The 23,248-nt window shown below is 38.4% G+C and overlaps 1 protein-coding gene across 7 annotated transcripts in view; it reads left to right on the forward strand.

Moving 5' to 3' along the window:
• LOC133657812 (girdin-like) overlaps positions 1 to 23,248 on the forward strand; it is a 400,246-nt gene that overhangs the window by 332,068 nt on the left and 44,930 nt on the right. For all 7 annotated transcript variants that reach the window (XM_062059584.1, XM_062059583.1, XM_062059578.1 and 4 more), the window contains 6 exons: positions 2,251 to 2,391; positions 2,911 to 3,083; positions 12,454 to 12,535; positions 17,037 to 17,195; positions 20,133 to 20,279; positions 20,347 to 20,491. In XM_062059584.1, the coding sequence (XP_061915568.1) occupies positions 2,251 to 2,391; positions 2,911 to 3,083; positions 12,454 to 12,535; positions 17,037 to 17,195; positions 20,133 to 20,279; positions 20,347 to 20,491 (847 nt within the window). The remainder of the gene's footprint in view (positions 1 to 2,250; positions 2,392 to 2,910; positions 3,084 to 12,453; positions 12,536 to 17,036; positions 17,196 to 20,132; positions 20,280 to 20,346; positions 20,492 to 23,248) is intronic.

Genomic DNA, 23,248 nt, shown 5'->3' on the forward strand with positions numbered 1-23,248 from the left:
CTTTTTTTTTTTTTTTTTTTTCAGCCTGAAATTGTCTCCTGACTCGTCAAGCTCAAAACAACAGCACACTTCCTACCTCCACATTAACACCCGGTCTGACCACGCTAACAAAATAAAGGTTTTAAAAAAGTACTTGACACATTTATAATGATTTCAAGCACTGCTTTATACTAGAGATGTCCGATAATGGCTTTTTTGCCGATATTCCGATATTGTCCAACTATTAGTTACCGATTCCGATATCAACCGATACCGATACATACAGTCGTGGAATTAACACATTATTATTATGCCTAATTTTGTTGTGATGCCCCGCTGGATGCATTAAACAATGTAACTTTACCATGAATTGATTAACGTGGACCCCGACTTAAACAAGTTGAAAAACGTATTTGGGTGTTACCATTTAGTGGTCAATTGTACTGAATATGTACTGTACTGTGCAATCTACTAATACAAGTTTCAATCAATCAATCAAAAACAAGGTTTTCCAAAATAAGAGAACAACTTCAACTCCAGTTATGGAAAAAAGTGCCAACATGGCACTGCCATATTTATTATTGAAGTCACAAAGTGCATTATTTTTTTTAACATGCCTCAAAACAACAGCTTGGAATTTGGGACATGCTCTCCCTGAGATAATCCTAATACCCACTACAACTATGGGAAATACTATACTTTGACTTTCACAAAGTGCATTATTTTTTTTAAACATGCCTCAAAACAACAGCTACAAAAACAATGAAGGCACACAGCTTCAGTCCAGAGTATACTAGAGCATACTTGCCAATCTTGAGACCTCAGAATTTGGGAGTGGGGGGGGGGGGGGGGGGATTTTGCGATTCAGGTGGGCGGGGTGGGCTGGCGTGTATATTGTAGCGTACCGGAAGAGTTAGTGCTGCAAGGGGTTCTAGGTATTTGTTCTCTTGTGTTACGGTGCGGATGTTCTCCCGAAATGTGTTTGTCATTGTTGTTTGGTGTGGGTTCACAGTGTGGCGCATATTTGTAACAGTGTTAAAGTTATTTATACGGCCACCCTCAGTGTGACCTGTATGGCTGTTGATCAAGTATGCCTTGCATTCACTAATGTCTGTGTAAAAGCCGCAAATATTATGTGACTGGGCTGGCACGCTGTTTGTATGGAGGAAAAGTGGACGTGACGACAGGTTGTAGATGACACTAAAGGCAGTGCCTTTAAGGCACGCCCCCAATAATGTTGTCCGGGTGGAAATTGGGAGAAATTCGGGAGAATGGTTGCCCCGGGAGATTTTCGGGAGGGGCACTGAAAATCGGGAGGTTGAAACCGATACCGATAATTTCCGATATTACATTTTAAAGCATTTATCGATATTATCCGACATCTACACTACCGTTCAAAAGTTTGGGGTCACCCAAACAATTTAGTGGAATAGCCTTCATTTGTAAGAACAGGAATAGACTGTCAAGTTTCAGATGAAAGTTCTCTTTTTCTGGCCATTTGGAGCGTTTAATTGAGCCCACAAATGTGATGCTCCAGAAAGTCAATCTGCTCAAAGGAAGGTCAGTTTTGTAGCTTCTGTAACGAGCTAAAGTGTTTTCAGATGTGTGAACATGATTGCACAAGGGTTTTCTAATCATCAATTAGCCTTCTGAGCCAATGAGCAAACACATTGTACCATTAGAACACTGGAGTGATAGTTGCTGGAAATGGGCCTCTATACACCTATGTAGATATTGCACCAAAAAGCAGACATTTGCAGCTAGAATAGTCATTTAGCACATTAGCAATGTATAGAGTGTATTTCTTTCAAGTTAAGACTAGTTTCAAGTTATCTTCATTGAAAAGTACAGTGCTTTTCCTTCAAAAATAAGGACATTCACATGTGACCCCAAACTTTTGACCGGTAGTGTATAATTTATACATTTATAAACATTACGCTTTTACTTCAAATACTGGTCAAAATTGTCCAAAGATGTATTGCACTAATAAATCTGTGAATTAACAAACATTTAATACAATTTTATATATCACACAAAAAAGAATTCTAAAAACTGAATTTAATTTTTTTCATGTTACAATTTATTGTTGTTACTATTATATTTTTTATTGTTGTGATTATTCATTTGTTACTCATTTATATCAAGTTTTTCTTTTAAATTATATTTGAAGTTATTTTTGCCAAAATGGTCCAGCCCTACCTTACAGTGAATCCCACCATGTCCCCACCCATGCCCGCCTGTCCTCTTATTGTTATTGCCCTGTGATTAAAGGTGACGCACAACCAGGAGAACGTAGTGGACCTCCAGTGGTTGGAGAGCGGGGACATGCCTCCTGACGACCTGGAGAACCTGTCCAGGAACCTGGCGCTCCATCTCAAACATGTGGTGGACGAGCGGGACACACAGCTGGAGGTAGTAAGATGACGCCTCTGCACCACTTTATGGGAGATCTGTCCAGGTTCTCTAAACAGTGGAGGTGCTGCTGCTTTCGGGGGGGGGGGGGGCTTTGCGTGGAAACATTACCGCCAAGTGAGCTGCCTCAGGAAGGAAGGGTTGAAACTGTTAACTGTCTCACGGTTGAAAGATTGGTGTGTCTGTGTGTGTGTTTGTGTTGGCCTTTATGCATCAGTTGACTTTCCAACCCATAGAGTGCAGATGCCTACAACTGATAGAACTGCGGTGTGTGTGTGTGTGTTTTGGGGTATCTAATACCCTCCACATTACCACTGTGTTGTCCAGAAGTTCTCAATTAAAAGCCCATTTCCTGTCACAGGCTCTAGATTGTATGTGTTTAGTGGGGGCGGCACTGCGGTGCTTTTTACGTCAATGCCCACATTCAAGTTCGGGGGTTGCTTTCTGGCGGCTTGTTTGTCGACAGATTGAAATCCCAACTTGTTGCACGTTTTCTAAAAGGGTGTCTGTATCTTCCAGACTATCGTGGAACTAACCCAGGAGAGAGACTGTGTCCAGCTGTCCCCGCTTGGTCCCGGTCCGGCCCACTCCCCCAACGGATCCCCCAGCATGAGGAGGACGGAGAGCCGGCAGCACCTCTCCGTGGAATTGGCTGATGCCAAGGCCAAGATCCGACGTCTGCGGCAGGAATTGTGAGTGCCAAATTAGACTCGAACTAGAGCAGCACCGCATCTGTTTCTGATATTTTGGCCTTCTTGTCTTAATGAGTAAGGCCTGAGAAATATTAGAAACATCTTTTGGTAGGTTAAACAAATAATATTATTACCACAAATGATCCAATTAACACCACTGTTCAGTTAACCAATAACCACCAATTACTAATTATCATTGGGCCAGAAAAAAGTGTTGTTAACAATTGTGGCTGTAGTCAAACCTCCTGATATACCATATTTTGTGGCGTGCACCGCCAAATATAGCCACACACACTAAATTCCCCCTGTTAGACGCACCGGACTATAAGCTGCAGATACATACGTTGTGAAATTAGGTATTTATGGATACAAAATGATTTACATACCTTAATTGTTTCTAAAAGGTGGCTGTAAAACGGCTGATCAAACAAAACATAAGTCATCGTCATGGACCCACTAGCTGTGGAAGCTAGCTCTCCAATCGGCTAAACAGACTCAATAACTCCACTGTGATGTTTTGGCAAATTTACAAGACTGAAACACTGCAAAAAGAAAGTTAATATACTAACACTGACACTTGTAAAGGTGTTAGCATACTAGCTAATGCTAACAAAGCTAGCTTCATTACATTACGACAGCACGTACAAACATGCATAAAAACACTCCTACAGACATCACACATGGGATGGTTTAGTAAGTATGAATTGCTTTAGTTATATTGTAAAACTTGTGAACACTGCTTGGAATGATGAATATAGAATCCTTGTAAGCAGAAAATCGATCTATGCACAACTAGAAGAGGTAACTGCACTTGTACAGCCGGTTGAAAGCTATAGTAAACGGAAGGAAATACTGTACACATTCACCCCGCAGCACCTGCAGTGAGCAAAACCGTCCAAACGATGGCACCATAGCACAAACGTTAACACACCATTTCAGTGTCTTTACATGTGTTTTATGAAAAGTATTTGCATTATGGCCGTCAGCGAAGGAAAAATCCATAAATTAGCTGCACCACTTTATAAGCCGCGGGGTTCAAAACGTAGGAAAAAAAGTAGCGGCTTGTAGTCCGGAATTTACGGTAGTTTTTTTAATTACCTTCACAAAATAAAAATAGCCATATTTGAAGTGGTTAGAATCCAGCAGAATTTATTTACCTCTTTCGACACTTTAAAATAAAATGTGCGCTTTTTCGGCTGAACTGGTCAACACTATTAATGCTGACTGAGCAATTTGCTCCTTGCGGCTTTTACAACATTGGTTCTGTTGCTGAAATGTGGTGTAATTACTTCAAACTAAGTGAACATTGGCTCAAATATATCTCTGCTCTACTCGCTTCAATTATTGCCTACTTCCGGTTAGAGGTGTGAATCTTTGGGCTCCTCACAATTCAGTCCGATTCCCCTTCTTGGGTTGAAGATTTGATTCAGAATCGATTCTCAATTAAGCACGATTCTTGATTCAAACTGATTCTCGCAAAGTATTATTTGGTATAATAATTATTATAAAAACTTTTTAAAACAGGTTACAAAACCTACTTTTGGTTGCTTACGTATGACGCGTACACGCAGCGAGTAAGCATTGAGATGGCTTAAAAACGTCTTTTTAAAAACGTGTTCTTGAAAAAAAGATATACATATATAAATATATGTACATACATATAAATATATATTTTTTTACATATATGTAAAATATATCATTATATTTTTAATAAATAAATATAGTAAATATAGAAAATATAGTGTGTGTGTGTGTGTGTGTGTGTGTGTGTGCGTGCGTGCGTGCGTGCATGCGTGCGTGCGTGTGTGCGTGTGTGTGTGTTAATTTTGTTTTCATTAATTTTTATTTTTATTTTTAATCAATTTTTTAAAATGATAAATCGATTTAAAATTGGAATAAATAAGAATTACGTTTTGGATGCAAATCCATTTTTTTTAGCTACTTCTGGTTATTGTTCCACGCTTTTTACAGCCCTGGCTTTATGGTTTATAATGCACAAGTTTTGCAGAAATTCTTGTTGTCGTGGCCATACACTGCAAAAAAAAAGCAGACAAAATATAAGCTGAAAAGACAAGATTTGAGGAAAAACTACTAAAAACTTGTGAAATGTTCTATCCTTGCAGCTAGTTAATTTTACTTGATAAGACATCTTAAATTAAGATTTGTATATGTACAAATTAGCAGGACTTTCAAACTAGCATTATTCAACTTGCAAAAAGCATCCTCGGGATGTTGCAGAATCTTTAAAGAAGATTTTCTCTGTGGTAGGGGGGCCAAATATCTCATTTGAATAGTTAGTTTCTCAAGTTTATTATTTTCAAACTAGAATAGACAAACTATAATGATTCATGCTAAAATGAAGGTCATGATGTAAAGTCAATGACAGTACCTCTTAAATAGAGGGATATTTCTAGAAATACAATTTTAAATCTTGGCAAGTGGCAAATAATTTGCAGTGTGCGAGCATTAATCATGCAAGCGCTCCTATATAGTGTGAACGTCAGTGGGGACCACCTCTGTATTTCCGGACATGCATATAATTGAAGCTTCTCTCATAAAGTATATATGACCATTCAAAGTCCTTCAATGAATAATGGGGCTTCCGCCATTTGTGCTTGCAGTGGGGGAAGTATTTGTGTGTTGCACACACATACAGTAGACATTTTATTTCAATAGAGTTGCCAGAGAGAGACAACCAAGTACTTTTAACAAGGTTGTTTTGTTCTGTCCGATTGATGAATGCAAAATAAAGGGCTTGTAAGAAAACGCCGTGGGTGACAAGAAGTCCCAGACTCCTTCATTGCGGTGCTTGATCACTGCAGGCGCCTTTCTTTGGCCCAAAGAGGAGTGCAGAATAACAGCCAAGCTCATCAGTTGTTGTTGTTGGTCGGTTGCTATGGTACAGTGGACTCTGCAGCACCACAAGAAAGACGTCTCAAAGGACACACAGGTCCTTGGGTTGACCTTGTGTGGTCATGCGATTGCTCTTATGAACATGCATAGCTTGTGCGTGCCTACCAATGTGTGTGTCTGAAGGAGAGCAGGTCACAGCCTGGAAGACAAGAGGGGAGCTTTAATGTGAAGGAGAGCAGGTCACAGCCTGGAAGACAAGAGGGGAGCTTTAATGTGAAGGAGAGCAGGTCACAGCCTGGAAGACAAGAGGGGAGCTTTAATGTGAAGGAGAGCAGGTCACAGCCTGGAAGACAAGAGGGGAGCTTTAATGTTCCCTTTGGTCTGTTGGCTGCTTTTGCTTCTCATTTTTTATTCAACTACAGTTATACTAACTTCATATTGATATAAAAAAAAAAGCCGCGCTACCTGTTCCCCCTCTCAAACACATTATAATGGGACTGTCTGTGAATGTACTCGCTTGTATTTAGACCCCTCTACATTGAATTTTTCAGTGACAAATCAAGTGACTTTTTATGACCCTAATGGACACTTAAAGACCCTGAGGTCAAACCCAATACTTTGGACCAAATCCTGCCGGTCGTACCGGACACCGATTCGCGTAAAATCCAACAGTGCTTTGTTACGGTACCTGGGTTGCGCGTGATGTCACGCCCGGTTCGCACTTCGACACTGGGCAATGCTAACAAAGCAATTGACTCAAACAACGCTCCAGTAAATAAAGCCAAGCTCCACTTTTCCAAAAATGTGTTGGCTTGATGCTAATATACAATGATTTTGCCATTGACATGCTACGGATTAGCATTAGTGATATACATGGCGATTTTAACACTTCCAAATGTGTTAATGAAAACTACAACTTAAATGAACGTTACAATCAAACAGCTGGTGCGTAATAAGTACAATTCTTATGGACTGAACACAAATATAAACGCAACACTTTTGTTTTTGTTCCCATTTTTCATGAGTTGAACTCAAAGATCTAAACCAGGGATGTCCAAAGTGCGGCCCGGGGGCCATTTGCGGCCCGCAGGTAATTTTTTAACGGCCCCACGGCACATTCTAAAAATACAACAAAAAAAAACAGAACATAAAAAGTAGTATAAAAGAGTAAACAGGTGACAATAAAATGTTGCTATGTTGACTCTAATAACACTAAGCTGTCATGCAGGCTGTTTCTTTCTTTAAAACATAATAATGAATCAAAAACAATGTTATTATGAATTATTGACCTATTCAAGGCTCCAATTAGGTCACATTAAATATTCCACTTTGAGATATTTTTTGGGGAAAATGTTGCATATTTTGTGTTTGCCATATAAAAAAGCTATGTTTTTTTTTTTTTTTAAAGAAGGGCCTAAAATTAACAAACAAGGAACATAATAAACAACAATACAAGTTATAATTGACGGATAGATCTGAAGTTGATCTCGAGACTATTGTGTTAACAGTTTTTAAAAAAAATTACGATTTATTTTTGAACACTTTACTGAGCAGGACCCTTTTGGATCCCCAATCATTTTAGTGGGACTTTTTTTTTTAAGTGTCATTGCTCAAAAAATAATAATAAATTAGAATCAATGTTGTTATGAGTTATGTCATGAGCTCCAATTATTATATAATCTGAAATGTTCCACTTTAAAATTTTATTGGGGGAAAATATTTCATATTTTGTGTTTTTTCCATAAAAAACTGGGTTTTCTTTGACAAAAAGGGCATATAACTTAAATCTAAAAAAAACCCAAAAAACGTTATATTGACAGATATACCTAATGTTGATCTAGATATTTAAACTTTGAATAATAATAATAATACTAAATAATGACATTTTTTTTTTTTTTTTAAACCTAAACCCTTTGGAGTCTCCGGTATCAAGCCTGAGTGGAGGCCTAAATGTATATTTTTTATACATATATTATATTGTTTTTTAAAATAAAAAATATCAAAATGGCCCCCGCTTGCTTTGATTTTTCAGTGTGCGGCCCTCAGTGGAAAAAGTTTGGACACCCCTGATCTAAACCTTTTACTTAATACACATAAGACCTAAATCTGTGTTAGTGAGCACTTTTTCTTTGTCAAAATAATCCATCCCACCTCACAGGTGTCACCTCACCTCACTTTTATTGTGGGCAGCCTATGGCACACCTGTGCAATAATCATGCTGTTTAATCAGCATCTTGATACAGATGGGATGGATTATCTTGGCAAAGAAGAAGTGCTCACTAACACAGATTTAGACAGATTTGTGAACAATACTGTATTTGATAGGAATAGGTATTTTGTGTATATAATAAAAGTTTTAGATCTTTGAGTTCAACTCATGTAAAATGGGAGCATAACCAAAAGCGTTACGTTTATATTTTGGTTCAGTGTAGTTGTGGAAGTCGCTTCCTAGCGGTCCCACTGACAGACACTTCACAGGCGCGCAAAGTTGAACAAAGTTTTTAATGCACATAGATTTTTTCCAAGTCTTTCTCCCGCAGAACGTGACTTTTCAGTCACGTCCGTATCCTCTCTCCCCTCCTGCTCCCGGCCACCTACTGTTAAAGACAACAGATAATTAGATTAACACGTACCAACTGTGAAATCTAATCACCTGCCAGCTGTGTCTCGCCGTCAGCCCATGCCCCGCACCTATCCGATGGTGCTCGTCCTCAGCACCATAGACAGAGGCGGTGACCTTTGCTCCTGCAGGCGCGCTGGCCACATCTCCCTCCACAGTAGTATTAACACTTTTTAGGGCGCAACAAAAGAACACACTATAAACTATACACTTCCGCTTGGACTTGCTACTGTAATTGAAACTTAATGTCATACTCGCAATTGAAAAAAATGTAATAAAACAAGATATAACAACTGCACAGTTGTTATCATAATCAAGTCATTTTTAAATGTTGCAATAAAAATGAGATTTCATTACCAAAAACAATATTTAATATTACATACAAAAGTACTGAATATTGGTACTGTTCACTACCGGTATCGATTCTGAGGTACCGGGAATTGGTACTGTATCGGTTCAAATGTGAACGGTGCCCATCCTCATGTGTGACCCCGTATTGCTTGTGACATAACAAAAACAAGAGAAAGAAGCGACATAAAAAAGTCTATTTGTATTTCTAAGCATGTTTGTTTTAATGTTCATGTTTCTTTGCTCACATTCTGCACACGATCCAGTAAATGACATACACATACATCGCTTTGTAACCAATTATATCGTCGAGTTCTGTACAGTCAATCAAACATACAGTTGCATATTACTTCATAAGAGGATAAATAATACCCACAAGAGTACTGCAAATGATCACCTGCTTTTACTGTTAAAGAGCTAAGAATATTCACTTTACATGTCAGTAAATCATTTGTGGCGCCACACATGCTAGGCAGGTTGACTAATCATTTCCTCAAGAGACAAGTATCGCAATGCTTACTGGATAAAATCTTAATCCATCTAACGAGACTGTTAACCCTCAAGTTCAAGTCTGGAAATCATTTCCACAGAAGCTGCAGTACCTTGTGGAAAGTGTAGACATGATTAATGCATCATATACAGTAAGTTTGTGCATCAACATGTCTAATTATGGTACCGTTAGTAGGCTGCTTAAACTTGCTGCTTTATTTCACCAGTGTTTTCCAAAGGACACCAATCTATTTGTGGTGGTGGTGGGAGACTACTTGTCTAATTTGCATCATTTGTCAGAACTTATGTGCATGTTATTGTAATGGACGCTTTAGAAGAGATTAATAACACAACAACAAGTGGTTGAAAACCATGAAAAGAAACACAAATGCATTTGAAAATACAATTAAACATTCTTTTGTTAGTTTTTTTGGTTGATATTTTTTCACTGTCAGAAAAAAGTCCAAGCCACCTCTGAGTGCCAAGCCAATCCTTTAATGGGGAACTGCACTTTTTGATTCAAATGTTAACCTTTCATTAACAATCATTATGTGAAACAAGCACATATATGTTTTTCTTTTTTATGCATTCTAACTCGTAAATAAACGTTTGTAAAAGTCAGCTAACAGTCGAGGTAATGGAATTTGCTCTATTCTGCTTATAAAACGCTTTAAAAACATCTTCAACCGCTATCAATGTTTATTATACATGCTAGTGTAAGTATATATGTAATGTAATGTCAGGCACATCCATAATAACTAGGGATGTCCGATAATATCGGACCGCCGGTATTATTGGCCGATAAGTGCTTTAAAAAGTAATATCGGAAATTATCGGTATCGGTTTCCAAAAGTAAAATTTGTGACTTTCTAAAAGGCCGCTGTGTACACGGACGCAGGAAGATGTACAGAGCGCCAATTCATCCTTGGAGGCGCTGCCTTTGCGTACTGGCCCAGTCACATGCTATCTACGGCTTGACACACGCACTAGCAAATGCAAGCATACTTGATCAACAGCCATACATGTCACACTGAGGGTAGCCGTATAAACAACTTTAACACTGTTACAAATATGCGCCACACTGTGAACCCACACCAAACAAGAATGACAAACACATTTCGGGAGAACATCCACACCGTAACACAACATAAACACAACAGAACAAATACCCAGAACCCCTTGCAGATGCTTGTTTTCATTCAGAAAAATCTACCTCTCACACGTGATGACAAGGAGAAAAAGAAATAGCCCACTCTTTGAGCTTCATCTGTTGCACAAATCGACTAATAGTCTGGACTGAGTGAAGCTGTTTTATTTATGTTTTGTGCCTTTTTTCCCCATGCACTTTAAAGGATGGCTGTGTTTTCTACTAGTCTAGACTGAAGCAGTTTTATTAATGTTCATGCACTTTAAAGGATGGCTGTGTTTTCTACTAGTCTAGACTGAAGCAGTTTTATTAATGTTCATGCACTTTAAAGGATGGCTGTGTTTTCTACTAGTCTAGACTGAAGCAGTTTCTTATTTTTGTGCCTTTCTTGTTTTTATTTGCACATTTTTGTTACTCATACAAATACGTTAAGAACAGGGCAGATTGAGTTCCTAGTACACTCCGGACTGAAGCTGTGTGCTTTCATTGTTTTTGTAGCTGTTGTTTTGAGGCATGTTTAAAATGTTAAAAAATGCACAGTGTTTCCCATAGTTGTAGTGGGTATCATGATTATCTCAGGGAGAGCATGTCCCACATTCCAAGCTGTTGTTTTGAGGCATGTTCAAAAAAATAATGCACTTTGTGACTTCAATAATAAATATGGCAGTGCCATGTTGGCATTTTTTTCCATAACTTGAGTTGATTTATTTTGGAAAACCTTGTTACATTGTTTAATGCATCCAGCGGGGCATCACAACAAAATTAAGCATAATAATGTGTTCATTCCACGTTTCTACGGCCACCCTCAGTGTGACCTGTATGGCTGTTGACCAAGTATGCTTTGCATTCACTTGAGTGTGTGAAAATCCATAGATATTATGTGACTGGGCCTTTAAGGTTTATTGGCGTTCTGTACTTCTCCCTACGTCCGTGTACACAGCGCCGTTTTAAAAAGTCATACATTTTATTTTTGAAACCGATAATTTCCGATATTACTTTTTAAAGCATTTATCGGCCGATAATATCGGCAGTCCGATATTATCGGACATCTCTAGTTTTAAGTAACAGTTGTTGAGAAGAATTGTTGTGCATTCTTGTGTAGCAGGTTGTAGTTTGCTTTGAATCATAGTCCCTGAATTGTAATCAAATCTTGAGGGGAGATTTCCACCGCCACTTACAGTACAGAGGTCTAACAACAAACTACATTCACAGACAGTCCCATTATAATGTGTTTATAGGTCGAGGCAATAAATCTTCCTCAGTTTCTTGCTTCCTTTCTCATCTGTTCTTCTTTTGCTCAAACAAGGAACTTCATGTTTTTATATTGTCCAATTGTTGTATTTTATTTTGATTTAATACATAATTAGTCTTGATTTTTATTCCAATACCCTTTCCTTTGTTTGAATAATTCCGAATAATGCATTGAATGGAGGCTCTTTTTAAAACCAGTGGCAAACGCAAGACATGTTAAACCGTTAGCACCAGAGCCAGCTGCATGTAAAATATGAGCCTGGAGGTAATACGCCGTGCAGGATCTGACAGGTGTTTGTCCTTTAGGGAAAAGAGGTCGAAGGGAGGGGGAGGGGGAGGGGGAGGGGGGGTGTTTGAGTTCTTAAACAAAAACAGGGATGGATGAAAGCAATGTGTCGTCTTTAAGAAGGATGCCATTCCCTTATTGAGATGTTTGCACGCTGCAGTAAAGCAACATGAGGTTGGAGTCCCCCCGGGGGGGCAGATTTACATGCAGGTTGCTGCTTATCTTTTGTCATTTTGTGTTGTGTTGTTGAACGTGGTGATGCTCAGCAGAGGGAGGTTGTTGAAGTAGGAGTCAAATTGAGGTCAGGAAGAGAGTAAAAATGCACGTATTGACCTGTACAGCACATTTCACTTCAGTCGCTTGTTGGTTTTTTTAGGGAGGAAAAGAGCGAGCAGCTCCTGGACACCCGGCAAGAGCTGGAGAACATGGAGGTGGAGCTCAAGAGGCTTCAGCAGGAGGTAAGCACACATTCTCAGTAGTAGTGCATAGTATCTTGTTTCCACAGCTTTTAATTGGCTAGCTGGTGCAGTAGCTCGTTATCTGCAATTATTGCGGCTATTTTTAACTCCTGGCAGCAGCTTCTCACTGAGTTTCATTCTGTGTGAGTCGCAACTAATGGAGGGGGAGAGGTTGTAAACCAGGTGGATGAATTTCTCTAACAATCAGCTACACAAATAGGCATATTGCTCAAATACAGGGGATTTACGAACCCCTCTTTTTCGATTAGATCGAGTTCAATATGCCTCTGTGTGCGAACCGTACTTGTCTCTTTGTACAAACGCTCCATTCATTCATTTTGTGCTTGCTCATATTGAAGGTCTGCTTCGTACCACGGCAAGTTTTTAATTGTGATGAGAAAGGACTTTTCTGGAAAGATATGCCAAAGCGGACTTAAAGGTCTACTGAAAGCCACTACTAGCGACCACGCAGTCTGATAGTTTATATATCAATGAGGAAATCTTAACATTGCAACACATGCCAATACGGCCGGGTTAGATTAGTAAAGTGCAATTTTAAATTTCCCCCGAAATATCCTGCTGAAAACGTCTCGGTATGATGACGTTTGCGCGTGACGTCACGGATTGTAGCGGACATTTTGGGACAGCATTGTGGCCAGCTATTAAGTCGTCTGTTTTCATCGCAAAATTCCACAGTATTCTGGACATCTTTGTTGGTGAATCTTTTGCAATTTGTTTAATGAACAATGGAGATAGCAAAGAAGAAAGCTGCAGGTGGGAAGCGGTGTATTAGCGGCCGGCTGCAGCAACACAAACACGTAGCCGGTGTTTCATTGTTTACATTCCCGAACGATGACAGTCAAGCTTTACCATTGGCCTGGTACAACAGAGACTCTTACCACGAGGACTTTGAGTTGGATACGCATGCTTGTGGAGATGGGACAACAGAGACTCTTACCAGGAGGACTTTGAGTTGGAAACACGGTACCGTGAGTACACAGCTGCGGCTTCCAAACATTTGATCGCTTGCCCGTACGTGCGTGCTGCTATGTGCATGTCACGTACGTAACTTTGGGGAAATATATGTGCTGTATGAACTTTGGGGAGGTGAACGGTACTTTGGGCTGTGGGACTGAGTGTGTTGTGCGGGTGTTTGATTTGTATTGGCGGGTTATATGGACGGGAGGGGGGAGGTGTTTGTTATGTGGCATATTAAATATAAGCCTGGTTGTGTTGTGGTTAATAGAGTATATATATGTCTTGTGTTTATTTACTGTTTTAGACATTCCCAGCTGAATACCAGGTCCCAACCGCCTCTCACAGCATCTTCCTTATCTGAATCGCTTCCACTGCCCTCTAATCCTTCACTCTCACTTTCCTCATCCACAAATCTTTCATCCTCACTCAAATTAATGGGGAAATCGTCGCTTTCTCGGTCCGAATCGCTCTCGCTGCTTGTGGCCATGATTGTAAACAATGTGCAGATGTGAGGAGCTCCACAACCTGTGATGTCACGCTACTTCCGGTACAGGCAAGGCTTTTTTATCAGCGACCAAAAGTTGCGAACTTTATCGTCGATGTTCTCTACTAAATCATTTCAGCAAAAATATGGCAATATCGCGGTGATCAAGTATGACACATAGAATGGATCTGCTATCCCCGTTTAAATGAGAAAATCTCATTTCAGTAGGCTTTTAAAGCACAGTGGGGAAGAAGACACTACCTCTCGTTCAGCGGCGCCTCTTCCAAGAGCGCACGCACACAGCCGCATCCCTTCTCCACCCTGTCTGCTCCTTTCTCTCCTCTTGTCAGCTGCTCATTTGGCGATTTTAAAAGTTTCATATTGCAGCAATATGGTTGTTAAAGTTAAGGATTGTTGTGATTTCTGATCGTTTTTGAGGCCACCAAAGACTGTTTGATATATAGTACTATACAGCACTTTATATTGCAGGCCTGGGAAATGCCACGTTTTTAAACATTCATTCTCGCATCAAAATGACACTTCCTCGTTTTTTTTATGAAATATTGTTGCGTGTAAGGACGGCAGTCGAAGGAGGAGTGTCAAAAGATGGAGCTAATTGTTTTAATGACACTCAGTTTTAGAAATAAATCAACAAAATTAATAGTAATAATAAAATAAATTTCTTAACTAACCTGTCAGTGAAATTAATATGTAAATGAAAATACAGCTTCACCGCTTTAGTCATAGTTTTTGTGTCTAAGAAACGTTTCTATGACTTTTATTATTATTGCCACACATGGTGGAAAAATATATTACAACTAATTACCGCTGCAGCCCATACGGACCACAGCTAAGAAATAGATATTTTTTGGCGGCCCCCCAGGGGGCGTTCGTGGTTAAGAAACACTGTATTACATCATTTCCGGTTGTGTTATTTTCTCGAAACTATTATTATTCTCTTTGCTAATTTACTGTTAATATATGTGTCATGATCTGTGGTCTGGATCATGTTTTTGTTATTTTCTTTCTATTAGTTCCTGTTTTGTGCACCCTTGTTTGTTTTAGTTTCCATGGCGACTTATGATTTTCACCTGCCTCTTGCGTTCGGGACACACCTGCTCTAATCAAGAGACTATTATTTAAGCCTGTCTTTGCCAGTTAGTCGTCATTGCTCTTTTCATGCTTGTGTCATGCCATTGTTTGCTTCATGCCTTGCCAAGTAAGTTTGGTTTGTTCATGCCACAGTTGGTGACTTTTTGCCCTGTCCATAGTTTATGTTAAGTGTTAGCTTTTGTTTCATGCGCTAAGTTGTGCCTTCGCCTAGTGCGCCTTTTTGTTTGTGCCTATTTGAGAGTCAAGATTAAATCATGTTCCTACCTTCACGCCTTGTCCGGAAAAGTCAGTTTGCTTCCTGGGAGAACAACCCCCCCCCCCCCCCCCCCCGCCCCCCCGTTATGACAATATGTATACTTTCTGTTCGATCTATACTTCTGTTAAAATGTAATAAACACGTATTTTAATGACATTCAGGCTTTGTTTTCTTCTTAGTAGTCGAGCAGTATCTACACATCTGTGGCTTCTCACTGCAACAACACACAACACCGCAAATGTAACCCGTGAAAACTCCTTCGACCGGACTCTCTAACAACAACAAAAGTTCCGTGGGTCAATTATGTAAACCCACTACAATATAAAAAAAATATGATCTAAACCAAATTTGTTGAAGAGTCGGTTCCTCTTGCCATCTAACTAGCTTACTTGTTGTTGCCTGCGTTGGCTCTCCGAGCCACAACGTTGATGGCTTTCTACTTTGCTGCTAATCATATTTGGATGATTACAATTCCAACGCTGTTGTGGTTCCAGAGCATTTATTAGTAGCCAGCGAGAAGGTATATTTTTGACATTTATTAGTAGCCAGCGAGAAGGTATATTTTTGACATTTATTAGTAGCCAGCGAGAAGGTATATTTTTGACATTTATTAGTAGCCAGCGAGAAGGTATATTTTTGACATTTATTAGTAGCCAGCGAGAAGGTATATTTTTGACATTTATTAGTAGCCAGCGAGAAGGTATATTTTTGACATTTATTAGTAGCCAGCGAGAAGGTATATTTTTTGACATTTATTAGTAGCCAGCGAGAAGGTATATTTTTGACATTTATTATTAGCCAGCGAGAAGGTATATTTTTGACATTTATTAGTAGCCAGCGAGAAGGTATATTTTTGACATTTATTAGTAGCCAGCGAGAAGGTATATTTTTGACATTTATTAGTAGCCAGCGAGAAGGTATATTTTTGACATTTATTAGTAGCCAGCGAGAAGGTATATTTTTGACCTGACGGTTGTTAACAGAGGTCACCACACCGGAAGTTGCAACAGAAAAGAGTTGCCAAATGGTAAACATTTTCTGAGTTCTCTTTGCATGTAGGTTATAGAATTTTACATTACATTTTTAATGATAATAATGTTAGTAAATTACCTACTGTACTTAAAAAAAAAATTAAAAATTCTGTGGTACATTACATGGGACATGTAAGTGTCAAAAAGACAGCCAAAAAAGGTTGGTAGATGAGAAAAGGTAAATTATAGTGTAGAAATGCACACAATTGCAGGAAATGTTGATTTTAAAAAATGTCTTGCAGGGCTTGCGTGGCAGAACGTTTTGCCAATAGAAATGTTCCTCTTTTTTCCGTCAGTTTTCCCCCTTTTTTCTCAAAAGGGTGCTCACGTGCACAATATTGTGTTCAAAGTGTGCAAACCTTAACTAAAATATGGACTTTTGTCAAGGCTGGAATCCATTATTCATATTTACATTCTTTCTTCTAGAGAAATTTGCTTCATTATACTAACATTTCAATTGACAAACCCTGTACAAAAACCAATGAAGTTCGTAAATCCAAGTTCCAACGTAATACTTTTCTGACTGTGTCAAATTTGAGCAGTGGCAGAATTTCAACTTTTTTTTATAGGACGTTGCACATTTTCCAACTACCTGAAAATCCATTGTAATGTATGCAAGTGGTCTGCCAACTCCTGCAGAGCTACCAGCTGCTGTCGGACGCCCGCTCGGCCCGGGCGTACCGCGACGAACTGGACGCCCTCCGGGAAAAAGCCATCCGCGTGGACAAACTGGAGAGCGAGCTGAGTCGCTGCAAGGAGAGGCTTCATGACATCGAGTTTTACAAGGCCAGAGTGGAGGTAAACAACGGAGGAGCAGAGCATGTTAGCATGCTTCAACAGCTAATATTACTAGCTAATACATGGGTGTTTTTTTAGGGATGGGCTATACGGCCTAAAATCTATATTCTGATATAAATATTGCTCCCTTCTGCAATAGCGACATATAGCAGATTATATTATTTGGTATGTTAATGATAGTGGAATCAATTTAAGACAAGTTACAATAGCTTTTTGACCTCCTGATCCAACTTTCCCACTACCGAGGGGGCCGGGACCCACTCAAATATTAACACTGAATTAGTCATCTTACTCTTGATTTATATTAGTAATCCTACTCATGATTTTAATCTCATTCAATAATTATATCTGACCTATTTACAGTTTGCAACCTTGTCCAATGATCTGAAACTATGGGTTAATCACAAAGATTATTATTTATTAAACACATAAAGGTTAGGCTTAGGTCAGGCTGATTTAGGGAAAATAAGTACTAACCAAATTAACTGCAAAAGAAGGGACTCGTAAATAACTGACAAAAAAATAAATGTACATACAATTATGTTGTGCTAAAATAAATTAATCATTAATATGTTTCTTAATTAAACTCTCAAAATCAATGTGCAAATGATAACAAGGCTTTATTACTTCAGTCATAATTTGTGCGAATTAATAAACTTCTCTATGACTTTAGCTCGAAACTTCTTCTGTTTGTTTGATATTGTCATTACTGCCACAAGTGGCGGAAAAGTGTATTACAACTGAGTGCTCTGACAGCCCATATGGACCACAGAAGAGAAACAGATATTTCCTGGCGGTCTAACAATGAATTACATCATTTCCGGTTGTATTATTTTCTTAAAACTATTAATAATCTACTTGCTGATTTACTGTTAATATCTGTATATTTTCTCTTGTAACAGTGTTCTATCTACACATCTGTTAAAATGTAATAATCATGCATTCTTCAGTTGTTTGGATACTTTACATTAGTTTTGGGTGATACTACAAATTTGGGTATCGATCCAGTACCAAGTAGTTACAGGGGAAATATTTATTTTTATTTAGCCTTTATCAGTGGCCTAGTGGTTAGAGTGTCCGCCCTGAGATGGGTAGGTTGGAGTTGAAATCCCAGCCGAGTCATACCAAAGACTATAAAAATGGGACCCATAACCTCCCTGCTTGGCACTCAGCAACAAAGGGTTGGAGTTGGGGGTTAAATCACCAAAATGATTCCCGGGCGCGGCGCCGCTGCTGCCCACTGCTCCCCAAGGGGATGGGTCAAATGCAGAGGACAAATTTCACCACATCTAGTGTGTGTGTGACAATCATTGGTACTTTAATCTTTTAATTTAACCAGGTAAAACCCCATTGAGATCAAAGATCTCTTTTCCAAGGGAGACCTGGCCAAAAGGGCAGCAGCAAGGTTACATTAAAAAACAGTAAACAACACATAGAACATCAAATTCACAGCATTAAAACTTGCTGACATAACACATGTGCATACAGACAAGGTAGACTGCATTCCTTTCACAGAAGCTTTAAACTCATTTAATGTAACACGGGTTTGAAGTTGAACATCCGATTGTAGGTTATTGCAAGCCGTCGCTGCTGAAAACATAAATGCTTTCTTGCCCAGTTCAGTTCTTACTTTGGGGACGACAAATTGCAGAACATTCATTGAACGAAGATTGTGACTTCCTTGTTTCTTTGTTAAAAGACAAGACAGATAAGATGGAGTGATACCCAGAATGCTTTTGTAGATGAACACATACCAATGATTGAGCACATAAAGATGTCCAGTTAACCATTGAGTACAACACACAATGGTGAGTAAGTTGGTGATGAATCTCAGTGCCCCGTGGTACACACCATCCAGCTTGTGGAGACAAGCAGCAGTAGCATTCATGTACAACACATCTCCATAGTCAATAACAGCTAAAAAGGTTGTTTCCACCAATTTCTGTTTCACAGTAAAAGAAAAGCAAGCCTCTTTTCGAATGAACGAAATTTCGTTCTTATCTGTACTGTAAAGTTCAAATTTGAATGACAATAAAAAGGAAGTCCAAGTCTTTTCTACAATAAAATCCCAGTAAAAGTTTCAGTTTTTTTTTTCAACATACTGAATGTGCTCCTTAAAACTCAAGTGGTCATCAATTAAAAATCCTAAATATTTAAAAGAAGATCCTAACACAATTTGTTGCCCATTTCTTGTTCAAATGTTCTCACACTGTGCTGATCTCACAGTTTTTGATGTGGTCAAGAACATACACTTAGTTTGCTCTGCATTTAAAAGCAGTTGAAGATAGCAAAGTTGTTGGCCATACCAATGCTGTTTTCTAAATCAATAACTGATAACATCTTTGATCACAATTATAATCAGACCAGAACACTGGATGGCAGTGTAACAATATCAATGAAATATTGAAATAATCCTTTGTTTTTTCCCCAAAGAGTCTTACTGGGTCCGAGAACTAATTTCCTGTTTGTAAACAACGACAAAAGATTTTATTACAATACAAAATCTATCTAATTTACTGTAGTCTCAACAATATTCTGATACTATACATGGTATCATTACTGTCGATTTTTTGTATACCTCTGTTTCATTCATTCAAGAGCTGTAGCTAAGCGGTTAGCATGGCTTAATGTATCTCTCTACAGTGCGTTGTGTTGCATATTTATCTGTTCCTTGTCCTCCAGTGATAATATTACTTGTCGGAAACAGTTTAATGGAGGCGAGGATCGCTGACTTAGAAGTGGTTTTGCACTGTGGAGGGACGTTAGCCGCTAGCGAGAACACTACAGTGCGTTGAGGATGTGGTCGTTCTTGGGACACAGCTAGATTGTGTCAACATGCAGTATCAAGATATAACTAAAGTATTCAATTCAAATCATTTTTAGCAACACTAATAGTCAGCAACTCTGCTCTGATAGTATTTTGTCGCCTTTTTGTAGGAGCTGAAGGAGGATAACCAGGTGCTGCTTGAGACCAAAACGATGCTGGAGGAACAACTGGACACCGGCAGGACCCGATCTGACAAACTCCACCTCCTGGAGAAAGAGAATCTGCAGCTAAAATCCAAAATGCATGACCTGGAGATGGTGGGACGCGGATCATTTGCAGAGAATATTGAAAGTGGTGCACTTCTAATCAAGCTGCTCTCGTCAGGAGCGAGACTCCGACCGTAAGAGGATGGAGGAGCTGTTAGAAGAGAATCTTGTGCTTGAGATGGCCCAGAAACAGAGCATGGATGAGTCCTTGCACCTGGGCTGGGAGCTGGAACAGCTGTCCAAAACACCAGATTTGACAGAAGGTAAGAACCAGACCACGTCGCATTTCCTTCTGTCCCCTCAGCCCTTTAGTGTAATTAATATTCACTGGCTTCTGGAAGATAATCTGTTCTTTTCAGTTATTAAAGCTGTTAAGAGGTTTAACTAGCCAGGGATCTGGATAAAGACATTTTGAGGGGTGTGTTGTTTGTTGAAAATAGCACTTAAAAGCTTTAACACCTGTAACGTTACACCATGGGGCTTTGGCTTCATTTAATTGTGATGGACCCTTATTGATTCATGAGTCTGACTCGTATCAGGACCCCCCCTTTTGACCCTCCAGAGTCTTTTGTTGTAAGGCTGTCTAAAAGTCACTAAGTAAGTACATTTGATTTAGAAAATGCTTTTCCCAGATAAAAATTCGAAGATATGGTAAACACTGAATAATGGAAGGAACAATACACTTGAATATCATCTGAATAGAAATGATAACAAACGATTCGATTTGATTTTTGGGGGTAACAATTCGATTTAGAATCTATTCTAGATTCAAAACGATTCTCGATTAAAAATCAATACTTTTTAACAGCATTGGTTGGCAGTTCTATGATTAACTACATTCCTCCATAAAATAAACAGCTCCGAGAAAAATGTATGTTACTTAAAATAAAACTGGTTTTGTTTAATACAATTCTACCCAAACATTTAATAATTGTATTCAATAAAATAAAAATAAGGCAACAAGAGAAGCATCACACATTTATAACAATATGATTTGCCTGAGTGACTGGACAGGACAGATTTTAAAAAAGTGTGTGTGTGTGTGTGTGTGTGTGAGTGTGTGTGTGTGTGTGTGTGTGTGTGTGTGTATATATATATATACATATATATACATACATATATATATATATATATATATATATATATATATATATATATATATATATATATATATATATATATATATATATGTATATATATATATATATATGTATATATATTATAATGTGTACATGTACAGTACAGGCCAAAATTTTGGACACACCTTCTCCTCATTCAATGCATTTTCTTTATTTTCATGACTATTTACATTGTAGATTGTCACTGAAGGCATCAAAACTATGAATGAACACATGTGGAGTTATGTACTTAACAAAAAAACCATGTTTGATATTCTAGTTTTTTCAAAATAGCCACCCTTTGCTCTGATTACTGCTTTGCACACTCTTGGCATTCTCTCAATGAGATTCAAGCACACCTGTGAAGTGAAAACCATTTCAGGTGACTACCTCTTGAAGCTCATGTTTTCATCCATAGCTTTGATGCCTTCAGTGACAATGTACAATGTAAATAGTCATGAAAATAAAGAAAACACATTGAATGAGAAGGTGTGTCCAAACGTTTGGCCTGTACTGTATGGGTGTATATATATATATATGTATATATGTGTGTGTGTGTGTGTGTGTGTGTGTGTGTGTGTGTGTGTGTGTGTGTGTGTGTGTGTGTGTGTGTGTGTGTGTGTGTGTGTATATATATATGTATATATATATACACTACCGTTCAAAAGTTTGGGGTCACATGTAAATGTCCTTATTTTTGAAGGAAAAGCACTGTACTTTTCAATGAAGATAACTTGAAACTAGTCTTAACTTGAAAGAAATACACTCTATACATTGCTAATGTGGTAAATGACTATTCTAGCTGCAAATGTCTGCTTTTTGGTGCAATATCTACATAGGTGTATAGAGGCCCATTTCCAGCAACTATCACTCCAGTGTTCTAATGGTACAATGTGTTTGCTCATTGGCTCAGAAGGCTAATTGATGATTAGAAAACCCTTGTGCAATCATGTTCACACATCTGAAAACACTTTAGCTCGTTACAGAAGCTACAAAACTGACCTTCCTTTGAGCAGATTGAGTTTCTGGAGCATCACATTTGTGGGGTCAATTACACGCTCAAAATGGCCAGAAAAAGAGAACTTTCATCTGAAACTCGACAGTCTATTCTTGTTCTTAGAAATGAAGGCTATTCCACAAAACTTTTGAACGGTAGTGTATATATATACATATATATATATATATATATATATATATATATATATATATATATATATATATATATATATATATATATATATATATATATATATATTTGTTTAAAAATAAATGTTAGATTTTTTTTAATTAATCAAGAATCGTTACAAATAAGAATCGCGATTCATTCGAAAATCAATTTTTTCGGACACCCCTAGTGACTAGAAGTGACGTTTAACAATTTATTCTACAAAACTATAAGAAAACCAATGCTGAGAGAGAGTGAACCGAACCATATTAAGGTCGAAGCAATGTTTAAAATGGTTGCTCATCGTTTCATGCTTTTGTCCAGAAAGGTTGCAATCGAAACTGAAAGTTAACTTGCCGTATGTGTGTAGTGCACACACATTCTCCTCCACTCTCTCCACCTCGTGACACCGTTAATAATAATTGATGTGTGTGAGATTGGATGGATAGGGAAACTGGGTGCGCTCATCATGTGTGTAACTTCTCTACCAGAACCAAGGCCAAAGCTAATGATTTCTAAGGTGTTTGTATTCTGCCAAAAGGAAAGAAAATATTCTTCTAACATTCGCTATTAGGGATGGAACAATATTGTGGTTTCAGAATCTAATCAATAATGCCGTGACGTGTGACGGTATCAAACAAAAACTTGGTGAGTGTAGTTAAAAAATCAAACAAAGGAATAAAAGTAAAAAATAAAATAATCAACATGACATTAAAGTCAATTATGAATGAAAAGAA

Source organism: Entelurus aequoreus, linkage group LG09 (genome assembly GCF_033978785.1).
Source record: "Entelurus aequoreus isolate RoL-2023_Sb linkage group LG09, RoL_Eaeq_v1.1, whole genome shotgun sequence".
NCBI lineage: Eukaryota > Metazoa > Chordata > Actinopteri > Syngnathiformes > Syngnathidae > Entelurus > Entelurus aequoreus.